Here is a 14,206-nt window from a genome sequence, read left to right as displayed (position 1 = left end):
ATGATCCCACAATCCAGTCCTCATTGGCAGCGCCCATGGGCTGAGTTCAGGGCCCTGGGATGGGAGTAAGCAGGCTGGAAGGTCTAGTACATCCACCATGCTGATGAGCCTTCCCTCCCTGACAGGTGGGGCTCCGGATACAGCGACGCTCACTGGGGGCAGGTTCGATGTGGGCATCACGGGCTGCATCAAGAACCTGGTGCTGCACTGTGCCAGCCCTGGTGGTCCTCCTCCTCAGCCCCTGGACCTGCAGCACCATGTCCAAGCTGGTGCCAACACCCGCCCCTGCCCCTCCTAGGCGCCTATGCAGACTCCTGGGCCACGTGCCCTTGGAGAGGACAATATTGATGATTATATTATTGTTATTATTATTATTTTGTAAGAAACAAAGGCAACCATCATGCTTTGCTGCTACCCGCCTTGGGGCTGGGCTGACCCTGCCCCTTGAGTTGGCGGGGGACAAAGCCACAGGGTGAGGCAGGGTAGGGATGGGCGCTGTGGGATGCCAATGTGCATCAGAAAAACTAGCAGAATCCTTGGAATTTCAGGCTGGCACAGTAGGACCCATACTAGCCAGGTCCTCTGCAATGCCAGAGCCAGATGGCCATGAGATGCCCAGGCAAGGTCCCTTCTCCTGTCTGCCCCATGCTTCCTGTGTCACCTGGGGTACTGGGGAAAGAGAATCCCCGAAGCTCCAGCTGGGTATAAAAGGGTATGCTCAGGATGCCCCTCTCCCTCAGCTTTCCTTCCCTTCCATGTACTCCATACCCTGCAGCTGAAGGGCTCCCTCTTCTCCCTGGAACCAAAGGCCGGCTTTGAGACCTGCTCGTTCCCCCACTCCAGGATCCCCGTTTCCTTTTCTGTCAACTATGTGGCCAAAGTTGACTCATCTCCCTAACCTGGCAGATTCTCTTGCCCACCTCCATGCCTCCCTCAGTACCAGCCTGCCATGTTCTATACACACACACACACACACACACACACACACACACACACACACACACACACACACACACACACACACACACACACACACACACACACACACACACACACACCGCTCGCATCGTTCTGCCATGCCCCTTTGCCCCAAACTCAAAACATTTATAAAGCACCTACCATGTGCAAGGCGCTGTGCTAGATGCTGAGGGCCCCCTACCCTCAAGGAATTTACTCTAGGGGAGAAGGAGGAAACTAAGGGGAATGGTGCCAGCCCACCACAGACCTCACTGGCCCCAAACTCTGATCTCCAATGAATTGATCTGCTGTTCCTCAGACCCTCATATGCCCTCCAACCCAAGTGTTCCGACAGCCAAGATGTAGCCCAACTTTCTCCGTGTGATCAGAGAAACACATCCAGAAGATGGGCTGTCTACACACCCAGCTCAAAAAAGGATTTGTTCAAGGCAAAGCTCAGAAAAGGGCTTCATCCCTGACATTCGAGGCCAGCTGAGAGATGGCTGGGCTCCCCTGGAATCAGTCTGGCTGGGGTTAGTGGGAGGATGGGGGGCCGAGGTTGGCCATCAGTTGCTGTGGGGGAAGGAGGGCAGTACACAGGGAGGAAGAGGTGAATTAGGAGATGTCAAGATGCTAGCTGGGGGTGGAGGTGGGGGAGTTGGGAATGCCAAGAGCTCGAGGCTGGTGGGAAAGAGGTAAGGGAACTCAGATCTGGGCTTCAATTCCCCTCAACTCCCACATCAAATCTAAGGGGGAGTTTAGGAGGCCCAGCATAGGGACAGTGTTTCCCCTTGTCCTAGTTAGGAATGAAGGAATGAAGCCAAGGTCATCTCTCTTCCAGCCTTCCCTCCACCTCTGAGGCCTGGCACCCCACAAACTTCCCTGGGGTCCTTCCCATTGGGTGCCCTTGAGCAATGTGGGCCTGAGGGATGAACAAACCAGGTCCCCAGCCTTCAGTGAGGGTGGGAATGGGGAGGGAGACTCTTCCTGTGGTCTTTGTCTTTCTTCAATAAAAGGTGCTACCCCCAGTAAGGGTCATGCTTCTCTGTCCAGGGCTCATGCCGTCTGTCCAGTGGGGTGAGCTGAACTCAAATGAAGTAACATTTATGAAGCACTTTGCAGATCTAAAAGGACCACATACTAGCAATTGTTGATGATGATGATGATGATGATGGGACAGGGGTGAAAGCAACATCTCAGGGCAGAACTCAACTTGTGACTAGGAGGTGTACGTGGGATAATCTGGGGGCTTTAGGTAGGTGCCCCCGGAGGCCGGAGCTGTAGGGAGAGCCCTGGTAGCACTGGCCCCTGTCCTTCAGCTTGGCCAACCTGCTCAGCTACCATCCCATGAGGGGCGACCCGGTCTGAGCAGGGGCAGCCGGGCAGACCCAAGGGGCAGCAGGTGGTATAGATGGAACTGTAGGGGGGTAGCAGTTTGGATGACCTGGTCCTGGTAAGAGTCCAGCCTGGAAAGCAGCAGTAGCACCACCAGAGCAGGCCCACCACGGCCCCCACGGAGCCCAGCAGCACCAAGGATGCCAGCAGAGTCCTGGATGCCTTTTGCCCTAGGGAGTGGAGATATCTCCTTAGGCCAGGTTGAAGCCCTTAACCTCCACATCATCCCCCATTTTTTCATTCCAGGCTTACAGAGAGGCCTAGAAGAGGCAGGTAAAGAAGCACCTGACTTAGAATCTTACTAGCTATGTGATCTTAGACAAATCACTTAAACTCAGCCCTGAGCTTCTCATCTGTCAAGCTTGTTTCATCTGACTTGCCGGGGTGATTGTAGGGAAACCCTTCCGAACTCCAAAGCTCTATGGAAATGTGAGCAGGTGTGTGTAGGGGGGGGTCCCTGGTTTCTCTGGCCCAAAACTGGATAGAAAGTGAGCAAGGACCATGAAGAGTCTGGCTACCTGTGGCTGATCTCTCCTGGAGGGCAGGCCAACTCTTCTTGGGCTCACTGCTGTCACCACCGCTGGTGCTGCTAGGGTGCAGAGACCCTTGAGTCATCAAGAAGACTGGAGATGTTGGGTTGGCCATGGTCACAGCTGGAAACACAGCATCTCAGAACTGGAGAGAACTTCAGGGCACCCAGCCTAACCTGTACTTGAATAGGACCTGCCTCTACAACATGGTGGACAAGCAGTTATCCAGCCTCCACTTAGAGAGTGGGAGCTCAGTGTCTGGGAGGCAGCCCTTCCCACTTCATCCCCTTGTCCTTTCCCATCCATTACTTCATGACCTTTGAGATACCCCTGTGACAGGAAGCAGGGACCATATTCTTTTATAGTTGTGGAACCAGAGACCCAGAGAATGTAAACATAAGTGCATAGATAACAATTGGAATACATAGCACAATCAGGGCTCTTGACTCTCCTACCCCACACTGCCTGAGAAGGGACACTAGCCTGTTTATCCAGTTACCAGACTGTAGCAGCCACCAGACGGTGAGGGACCTGAGGGCAGGGCCAGTCAACGTCTTTATCTACAACCTAGATGGCTGGGTGCCCCAGTCAGTGCTTAATAAAAGTGCATGAGATTTGTTTGAATTCACACAGCCAAAATCTTCCAGTAAGAAGGGGCTTTTTCGAGCCATCTTGTCCTTTCCCCATTTGCCCCTTCCCTAAAGTTGATGGACAATGGAAGCTACTTCCTCCCAGGTAAGGGGAAGCCTTAGGCTGAAATGAAAAAGCCATGGGATTTAATGTCAGGACTGGAATCCTATTGCCATTACCTCTGTGACCTCATTCACATCACCACTGTCACCCTTCTGGGCCTCAGTTTCCCCATACGTGGAGTGGCAATATTCATACTTGGCAGTTGGGAGGGGAGCAGCTCCCCCAGGCCTGGAATGCCCTCTCTCCTCATTTCTGCCTATTCAGTCCCTAATTTCCTTCCACTCAGCTTTTGCTCTGGCCCCAAAAGGCCCTTCCTCCTTCTCCCCAGCTGCTTGTACCCTCACCCTGCCCCTCAAAAGTAAAAACTGCCCCAGGATCTGTATGGCAGCTGCACGATCGCCTCTGGTTATAATGGAGCCTTCTTGAGGGCAGGGACTTCCACCTTTGTCCTTGTGTCCCCACCATACAGCCGGGCATAGAATAAGCCCATAATGAATGCCTATTCATTGTTTGACTGTAAACCTTCAAAGACTACAAAAACGAGTTGGGGGGCGGGGCCGAGGGGGCAGGGGCAGGTTTGGGGAAAGGGAATGTGCTGTAGCTAGAAGTACTCTGGACTTGGGAAGGGTAGAAGACTTGGGTCTGAATCCCAGCTCTTACCCTTAAATAAATGAATAGGTCAGGGGGAAAGCTTTTATTAAGTGCTTACTGTATGCCAGGCCTTGTGCTAGATGCTGGGGCTACAAGTACAAAAAGCTTAAATAGTCCCTGCTCTCAAGAAGGTTATAGTCTAAGGGGGAATGTTGTGGGAATGGCCAATGCAGGCCCTGGACTGGATTGATATATATCCTTTCCATTTCCTGGCTGTGTGACCAGGAATTTTGAGTTTATCATTCAACTCTCTGAGCCTCAATTTCCTGCTCTGGAAAATGGGGGTGATAGTTTTTTTCTGCTGTGAGGAAAGCTCTTAGTAAACCTTAAAGTAGAAAATATTATTCAAGACTCCTGAGGGTGAAGACTCCACAGAGACTCCTCAGGCTGACCTTTGACTTTAGACGTTGGCTCCTCATATCAAAGCAGTGCTTCTTCCTTGTGATTGTGTGATCCAGGAGACCTCCCTAAAAAAGGATCCTGGACCCCCCAAGGGGTGCCTGGGTCACATTTTGAGAACTGCTGATCTAGTCCAACCCCCTCATTTCAAAGAAAAAATTAGGCCACCACCTGGCCAGGGTCACAGGGTCACAGAGGTCTACATGGTGGATGCCAGATTTAGTTTGGAGTCCTGACTCCAAGTTCATCCCACTTTCCAGGGCAGCCACTCTTCTTCCATCTCTTAGGGCCTGAGTTTCCTCCTCTGCTCCTTCTGATGGGGTTCAGACTCTGGGAGCCCCCTTGAGCTCCCCTTGAATCTTCCCACTTAACTCAAAGCTAATCTTCCCATTTGTTCTGGCAGTCTCAGGAAGCCCATGGGCTTTTCATTATCACTCTCCCCACTCTAGATCCCATCAAAACCCCATTCCCCAAGGCTGCTGACCACTCCCTTCAAGATCTGTATTCATTCCCATACTGCCCCTATCAAGACCTTTGGATTGCTTCACCTGCTTCCCACCCAAGACCTCCATTGTCTGATGCCCCTAGTTGTTTCCAACCCTGGACGAGTCACCCTAATCCCACTGAGGTCTTCCTTGGACTTCTCCTCAAGACCCTCCCTAAACCCCTCGTCCCGGCCCTAGACTACCATTCCACCCCCAGATCCCTTCTATAGTCTTTCCTGTATTTAAATTCCATCTTGCCTCTATGAAGGCACTCAGATTCAGTATAGCTGGGATTCTATCTGGCCCACTTGTGAATACAAGCATTACAAATGCTTAGGCTCCTTATGGGCCAACCCAAGGTGTCGAATCTTTAATAAACTTTGTTTTCTTTGGCTTTAAGAAGGCTTGAATCAAATTCATTCAAGCAGGGCCTGGCCGTTGGTATTTTGGGGTACCCAGCACCCCTAAACCTTATCACTTCTACATCAGAGAAAGGTGTTTTGCAAGCTTCATGTGCCATAGAAATGGGAGCTAATTAGGCCCATCCAGGCTCTGCCTCCTGCTGTAGCCTCCCCTGCCCCAAAACACCAGCTAAGGCTGCCTGTGCTCACCACTGACCTGAGCAGCTGGCAGGGGGATTGGAGGTCTGGTCACTGCCATCCCCACAGTTGTCGATGCCCCAGGTGTCACACACTAGGCTCTGAGGGATGCACCTCTTGTTACGGCAGAGAAAGTAGAAGTTGAGGCCACAGGGAGAAATGCTGGAGCCTGGGATCTGGAGAGCTGGGGCAGAAGAACATAGGGTCACAGACATAGAGAGGACACTGCCCTTAGGTAAGGATGTCAGAGTACCCATTCTAGCCTTCACATCTTCATTTGATTGATGAGGAAACTGAGACCCAGGAAAGTCATACAGGGAATAGGGAGCAATAAACTGAAGGATGTCAGTCACTGGCATTCTTTCCACATATACTCCCTCCCTCATTCATTCAGCAAACTGTCTACAACCCCTTCTTTTCATACATAAGGAAACTGAGGCCAAGTAGGGTTCCTTAACTTGTTCAAAGTCACATAAGAAGTAGCCCAACCTTTGGCCGTTCAGCCTCAGGCCTTCTTATTCTAAATCCAGCATTCCTTTCACATTCATTTATTCCTCCCTTTCTTCATTCATTCAGCAAGTGCCTAGTATTTGCATTCTAATTAAAGGGATCATCCTTTGACATATTTCTTAACGAGGCCTATTCACCGAACGGGTGTTACCTCACTCTTAAGTGAGTACCTGAAAAAAGGCCTTAGCCTAAAAGAGTCAGGGTCTCCCCTAGCATCCTCTGCCATCTCCGATTGTCCGGAACAATATGTACCCACTAGATCCAGATGGCTCAGGAGTAGAAAGTGAGTCTGGTGACCTAGTACAGCCAGCCCTCCCACACTCAAATCAGTCAATTGCAAGTTTCCCTGATGTCAAGGTCCTCTTGGGAAAGCAGGACGAAACACCGCACCAATTATTGGCATCTGATAAACTCCTGAATTTGCCTTGCAGACCTTTCAGCTCCAGGACGAGGAAGGAGAGAAGCTGAAGTAAAGGAATAAGCATTTATTAAGCACCTACTAAGTGCTTTACAAATATTTCATTTGTTAATTGGAGGAGATGTGCTTTTCTGGGATTAGTTTTGAATGACAAGAACTACTTATGGAAGTGGTACTTTGTGAGAGAGTGACTCAGTAACCTTAACCTTCGTAATGAGAAAGTGGATTTTGGCCACATTCGGAGGAAACTAGATTATTTTTTAAAGATCTGAGGAAATAGCAGACAGACATGATCCTATGGCTAGGTTTTCCCTCCCACCCCCCCACCCTGCAAGGAGGCACAGGAGAGAGGTTGTATAAAATAATAAATCATGTTACTATAGTGTTTTAGTCCTTATAAACGCTTCCTTCACAATGGCCTTGGGAGGAAAGTATTAGCACATTTTCTAGATGAGGAAGATGAAGCTTGGAGAGTTCATAGGTTATCCAGCAGGGCTGGGATTTGAAAACTTATCTGACTCCAAGTCAACTAAAGAAAACTGGATGCTTCTGGAGGACACTCGGAAGATTCTGGCCTTGTTTGTTTTTATGGAAGCTTTGGATGAAGGCATAGAAGGGGGATGTGGATGGGGGTTTCTTTGGAGGGGGGGGGAGACAATCAAGATCTCAGGCTGAAACTAACTTTATAAGGCCAATGTAACTCAATTCGTCTTAACAATTATATTGACCAGAAAGATGGCAAAGGGGCAGCTTCCCCCAGACCACATAGCAACCTGAAAAGCAAATGTTTCTTAAATTCCTGCTATTGAACACACTGTTCTTGGAGCTGAAAATACAATACAATTAAAATTCCTGCCTTCAAGGAATTTTATATCCTACTGGGGTGGGGGGGGGGGATATCACACACACACACAAATAGCTACAAGGTCTTTGGATAGCTCTAGAGATCTCAGAAGGCATCCAGTTCAATCCCTCATTTTACAGGAAAGAAAAGTGAGACACAGAGAAGTTAAGGGACTTGTCCAAGGTCACTCAGTAAGAGTTTGAGACAGAATTCAAGTCTAGGTTTTCGTGATTCCAAGTTCAGTACCCTATCCATTATGCCATGCTTATTTTCTGTGTAACCCTGGGCAAGTGACTTAACCCATCTGTCTCAGGCTCCTCAATCTATTAAAAAAAAAAAAATACAAAAACCTACCTCCCAGAGTTGTTGTCAAGTAAGGTGTGTAAAGTACTTAACACAGTACCTGATATACAGTAGATGTTTAATAAATGTTTGTTCCCTTCCACATGCTACTTCTCTATCACACAGGTCGCATCATAGACAAGATCTGAACTCAGCATCTAGACTGATTCTAGAGTCTGCACTCATTCCATTCTCCCACACAATTTGTAAAGACTACCACAAACTTGTTAGGGGGTGGCAAGTATAAGGAAAAGAGAAGATGTGAGCTGAGATCTGAAGGACTAGTATTTCAAGGAAGTCTTCTTTGAAGGAATACCTAGAAAGGTGGTGGGGAAGGCAGGAGTTCATTCTAAACACATGAAAAAGACTTTATGTCCTTAGTTAATAACAAATTCAATGAGCTAAAAGAATAATGCAGCTGCTTAAAGGCCTGACACCATCTTGGGCTATTTTAACAGACACATAACATCCAGATTATGGGATGATAGTAGCTCCATTCTGTTCTGTGCTGGTCAGACCCCATTTGGAATTCTTATTTTCAATTCTAGGAGATATATTTTAAAAAACTGACAAGCTGGAGGACATATAGGAGGATGAATAGGGTAGTAAAGGGTCTGGGAACTATGTCACATAAGCACCCACCAAAGCATCTGAGAATGTCAAGTTTGGGGAAGAGACAGCTTTATAGAGGATGTGATATAAGATGTCAGTTCCAATACCATGCAAGTAAAGACAACGTAGAAGAAAGTATAGACCTGTTTGTTCTGTGTTGTTTTTAAAGGCTCTGAGGGTAAGAATTACAGGGAGTCCGATTTCAGCTGAATATAAGGAACAACTTCCTGACAATTAGGGCTGGTCTTCAAGTAACCTAAGGATTAGGTGGTCTTCCAGTTTAAGAAGTGACTAAATGATCACCTATTGGTGATGCTGCTAAGAGCACTCCTCCACTGGTTAAGAAGTTTGAGTGGATGACTGAAAAGGACCTTTCAGTTCTTAAGCTTGTATTTATTTTATTATTTTATTGTGATGATGTGTTTCTTGGGGAGAACATACTCATGGGAGTGTGTGTGTGTGTGTGTGTGTGTTTCAGCAGGTATGTGAGGGTAAGGGGGAGCATATATACAGCAGACCTTGATCAAGTGTCTTAGCATCTTTGGGACTTAGTTTCCTCACCTATAAATGAGGGGGGGTTACACTAGATGATCTCTAAAATCCCTTTCCCACTCTGAAATTCTGTGTTCTAGAGTCCTTCTCAGCTCTAACATTCTATGCTGTAAGATAATTTCCATTTCTCATATTTTATAAAATCAAGTCCCCTTGAGCTCTAAAAATTTCAGTCCTGGGACTGAAACTCTTTAGGAAGGGGGTTACTGAATGACTTTGCTATCTAGCAAGCTTCTGGGGCATGGAAGGGAAGGGAAGGGGAGGGGAGCAACCTACTATGTGCTAGGCACTGTGCTACTTGCCCTTTATAAATATTCTTTCATTTGATCCTTTCAACAACTCTGGAAGGTAGGTATATCCACAGTATTTATAGAGGTTAAGGGACTTGTCCAGGGTCCTATGACTAGTGTCTGAGGTAGGGTTTGAACTCAAATCTTCCATACTCCAGCACCTTTGTTCAATCTACTATACCACTATATAACTTCGGTGGTACGAGAAATAATTTATTTGGACCCCTGCTCTATTCTGATCAGTATTAATCAATTTGATATGATTTCATAGGAATAGTGATTGTAAGTTCTGTGTATCAGGCACCAGAGCTATAGACTGTAAGTTCGTTTGCTTAATCACAAGAATTTAACTAGAGGCCTCCTACCTTTGCTTTTCCTTGTCATGGTGACCAAGGCCTGTGCAGTAGAAGTGATTCAACCCCATGAAAAGTCCTCCAATTTATTTTTGTGTCTCCAGATTACTCTCTCTTGTCCAACATAAGCAGCTGACCATCTGATAATCAATTTATGACCACTTAGTGGAGATGCCTAATGTTTTATCCAACCTGTAACTGTCATGCATGTAACCTATGACATGTATCATATGTCAACCAATGGAATTATTCTGTTTTGGTATAGCTACTCTTGACTGTCTAGATATCCAGTCCTATCAAAATAGGGCGTGGAAGGAGGGGCATTTGAGATCTTGAGGAAGATCTGGGGTCCACTTCATTAGAGAGGACCATGGACCCTTTGATAAAGTGCCATTGGATCAGAGCTCTGACTCAGTCTCTTTTATTATGGGATGGACAGTTTTAATCATTACAGTAGGTTGTTGAAGACTATGGGAAATGGCATTTTCCACATCCCTCCAACCTCCAACACACAATACTTACACCTCTCCTTTTTCTGCTATGATATTTATTAGAGGTTCCTCCCTTTGGAGACCTGATCTCCTTTCATCCACCAGCATGAGCCTAAGTGCCCTCCAAACTCTTCTTCCTGCCTTTCAGAGTCGCCCTTCACCCTTAAGACACAGAAGCAGAATGGACAGAACTGGACATAAGAGTTGGGAAGACCTATGTTTGTATTTACTAGCTGTGTGACCCTGGGCAAGTCCTATAATTTCCCTGAGACTTGGTTTCCTCAAAAATGGGATAATAATGGCACCTACTTTAAGGGGTCTTTGCAAGGATTAACTGAGATAATGTGCTCAAAGTGCTTTACAAACTTAAAACTGCTCTGCAAATGCTAGCTTTATTATTTTTATTATTAAGGCTATCTTTAGGGACACTGTGCCCTCTAATGCCTTAGGCAGACACCGTGTGTCTCTTGGGAGCTAAGTAGCACCCAGGATAGAGTGTAAGGCCTGGAATCAGGAAGACCTGAGCGCAGATCCAGCCTCACACACTTACTACTGTGTGACCATAGGCAAGTCACTTCACCTCTGTTTGTTTCACTTTCCTCATCTGTAAAATGAGGATAATAATAACACCTGTCTCCCAGGATTGCTACAGAAATATAAAATTTTTTTATGGTAGGTTTTTGGAAAGTGAGGTTGGGAAGGGGGAAGGGATGACTTTGAGGGTCAGAATCACATAATGTCAGAGCTGGAAAGAATGCTGGAGGTGGAGTTCAAGGACTTGAATTTGAAATTTCTGCTATTTACTACCTGTATGACCTTGAATAAGTAATTTAATCTCTTTAAGCCTCAGTTTCCTCCTTTGTAAAATGAGGGCATTGAACTAGCCCTGTTCAGCTCTAAATCTATAATCTCATGCCTCCCTGGTACAACTTATCATTATATAGAAAAAGAAATTGAATCCTTGAAAGTGTAAGGGACTTGCCTAAAGTCAGAACCATTGGGAACTAGAGCTACCCTCAATTCTGTAACCCAATCCAATACATTTTCCCTAATCCAATACATTTTCTGCTGCCTCAGGCTGCCTCCTCCTCAGCTCCCACTATTTTGAGCTGCCCATCCCATAATGCCTTCTCTCTCATAATGCCCCCCATGTCACCCCAACTGTGTACCTAGTCGGAATGAGGTGAAATCCCCAATGAAATCCACCCTGGGCTGCTGGCCCCTCGTCACTAGGCGCAGGCTCAGGGATCTGCCTGTGGACAGGACTGGGCCTGGGATGGTCACTCCACATAGTGGGTTCCCAAGGCGGGGACTCTCCTTGGCTGGCCCATTGTAGAATTGCAGGTAGGAGCCAGTGGTGCAGGGATCCTCTGTGGCTGGCTGGCTGAGCCCAATTGTGGTTGTCTGGGACAGCTCAGAAGGTGGAGCCTGGGTCAGGCTGTATACCAGAAAGAAGCGGAACTGGAACAGGACTCTTTCCTGGGGGGATGCAGCCTGCACAGTGAGCCAGCAGTCTGTCTCAGTAGCCACAAAGTAGAATTTCTGGGAATCTGGATGGGAGCGGACAATCATCCCATCCCCCTGGAGCATCTGGTCACAGAAATCCACCAGGTTGACTAGAGAAAAGAAGGGAGGTATTTGAAAGGAGCAAAGGAAGTCTCCTTGAGAGAAACACCAAAGTTGGTGTCCATGACCTCAGGGCTTCTTAATGCATAGAGTTACTTGGGCTTGGATGATGGGAAGTCTAGAGCAGATGAGGAATAAGAGAGAGCACTAGGCACCAATTTCACAAGGTTGTACATGCAGCTGATCTCCATGGGGGTGGGGGGAGGTAGCATTTGTCTTCTATCAAGAGACTTGGAGCTCTAAGAGACTTACTGTCTCCATAACCTTTGAGGAAGGGACTTGATCAAGGAAGAACTCATTCTCCCAGACAGGACCTGGAGAAGAGAGATCTCCAAGCCCCCAGTGGAAGGGTCCCCATAACACCCAATGATTTTATTTCAATCTCCCTTTGGGGTCAATTCAAGCTAGAGTCCCTAGGGGGAGGACAGGAGTGTGGGCTCTAATTGATGGGCCTCACCAGCTATGGACAGTCCTACCCACCTATTTCCAGGGCTGATGCTGCCAGGATGAGAACCCCCAGCAAGAGCAGGCTTGGGTGAAGTCCCAGGAAAGGAGTCCTTGGTTTGAGGCAGGCCATCTTGTATCTGCTGCTGTCCCCAAGTCAGTTGGCTAGGGTCCAACCCTCTGAGACACAGCCAACCTGGAGGTTTCGGGTAAAGAGAGACTCCTTCCTGCCCCGACTAGTCCAGAATGAAGCCTGGTGACAGAGAGGACTGAGGAAGGAGAAGCAAGTCTCTGTCCTTAGCCTCTAATCTCCATTGAGCTTTATGCTTCCTTGAGCTTTACTTTCCTTGGGGTCAGGATTGTGTCTTGGGGTTGCCATGGAAGTTTGGGTTCTTGGCCAGATCGAGTGGGAGTGGGGGTGGGATGATCTTGTTCACCCACTACCTCCATAGGGAGTCAGGGAACTCAGATCCTGTTTGGCACAGGCTTCTGGAAAGGGGACTCCTTGGGACAGAAGAGTCCCTGCCCCTCCTCCACAGTTCTGCTACCTTGGAAACTTGAGGAAAAATAATGAACTGTCCAGGGAGGTCCAGGCACAAGACTCCCAAGACTCACTTTATTAGGCTGAGTCTGAAGAGATGGCGTTAATGATATTAAGAGCATTTGAGTGCTGGGAATTTACCCCAAAGAAATCAATGACAAAAAGAAATGCCTCAAAGACACCAGAAATTTCATAGCAACGCTTGCAGACTTGGAGTGGCAAAGAGATGGAAACAAGGCAGATGTCCATCTGCTGGAGAATGACTAAGCAAAGTTATGGTGTATGAATGTAAAGGAATATGACCATGTTGTAGAAGACAGTGAATATGAGGAAAATAGAGAAATAGGGAAGACTTATATGAGCTGATGCAGTGAAATTTGCAGAACTGGGGAAGCAACATATGCACTGATTATAATAATAAAAATGGAGAAAGCAGCAATAATAAGTAAAAATGGAATGCTGGGAAATGATAATGACCAAGCTTTGTCCCAAAGGAGAAATATGAGACAGCTCCTCTCTACTTTTTTGAGGCAGGTTATACAAGGGAAAAAGCCATGAACCTGGAAGACCAGAGTTCAAATCCAGCCTTACACACCAGACAACTCTGTGACTCTGGGCAAGTAATTTAACCTCTGTGTACCTCAGTTTCCCCATCTGTAAAGTGAAGATGATAATAATAATAACACCTTCCTCCCAGGGTTGCGGTGAGGATCGAAGTGGATAACATTTGTAAAGCATTTTGTAAACCTTAAAACATTATGTAAAAGCTAACTGTTATTATTAATATTTTTGTAGAAGTAGGGATGTATGGGTGTGGAATAAAGCATAAAATGGAAAACTTTTTTAACAGGTTGGCTAGTTTTCCTTAAGATGAGTTTTTGCCCATGTTTTTCATTCTTTGTCATAAAATAAAGGATGTTCTTTGGAACAAAGAGAGATATTAGGAAATGCAGATGGTATAAAAGGAGAAAGTATCAAGGAAAACTTTTTTTAAAGAAAGATAATGGAGGAGAGAGAGAGAGAGAGATTTTTATAGATAAGGAAAATAAAGGCTATCCAGGAATAATCATCAAATCACTAATTGAAATCATTGCTACTGGAAAGGAGAAAACAAATCCTGTGGCTCCACTCACAAATTTTGGGACTGCCTCAATTCAAATCCCCCTGGTCATCATTCCCTCTATATAAGCTCCTTGGGGCCTGAGATTGTGAAACACGTATTAAGCATCTGACGCACAGTAATCATTTAATAAATTTTTGCTAATTATGTTCAAGGCACTCTCCTTGATATTTAAGGACAAAAAAAAAAATGAAAAAGTCCCATGAAGTGTTTACATTCTAATGGGGAGAAATGTACACAAAGGTATTCCATTTATATACCATCACTTGTCCAGTCATTCTTCATGGTAGACGCTGGTACAGAACTGCACAGCATGGCATGCTAACATCTGCTCGTGATCCTCTTCCTTCCTCC

General features: G+C 46.7%; 2 protein-coding genes across 8 annotated transcripts in view; one reads left to right on the top strand and one right to left on the bottom strand.

Moving 5' to 3' along the window:
* Window positions 1-1,985, top strand: part of HSPG2 (heparan sulfate proteoglycan 2) — a 162,217-nt gene extending 160,232 nt beyond the window's left edge. For all 7 annotated transcript variants that reach the window (XM_072609209.1, XM_072609208.1, XM_072609207.1 and 4 more), the window contains one exon: window positions 126-1,985. In XM_072609209.1, coding sequence (XP_072465310.1) covers window positions 126-298 — 173 coding nt within the window. In that variant the 3' untranslated portion in view covers window positions 299-1,985. The remainder of the gene's footprint in view (window positions 1-125) is intronic.
* A 223-nt stretch (window positions 1,986-2,208) lies between these two features.
* LDLRAD2 (low density lipoprotein receptor class A domain containing 2) lies at window positions 2,209-12,324 on the bottom strand. Its single transcript, XM_072615556.1, has 5 exons — window positions 12,228-12,324; window positions 11,291-11,737; window positions 5,729-5,878; window positions 2,871-3,005; window positions 2,209-2,522 (listed from the first exon to the last, which is right to left on the bottom strand). The coding sequence occupies exons 1-5, from the start codon at window positions 12,322-12,324 to the stop codon at window positions 2,209-2,211; spliced, it is 1,143 nt and encodes a 380-aa protein (XP_072471657.1).
* Window positions 12,325-14,206: the final 1,882 nt, after the last annotated feature.

The sequence above is a fragment of the Notamacropus eugenii genome, chromosome 5, assembly GCF_028372415.1.
Source record: "Notamacropus eugenii isolate mMacEug1 chromosome 5, mMacEug1.pri_v2, whole genome shotgun sequence".
Taxonomy (NCBI): domain Eukaryota; kingdom Metazoa; phylum Chordata; class Mammalia; order Diprotodontia; family Macropodidae; genus Notamacropus; species Notamacropus eugenii.
This window is presented reverse-complemented; position numbering and strand designations above follow the sequence as displayed.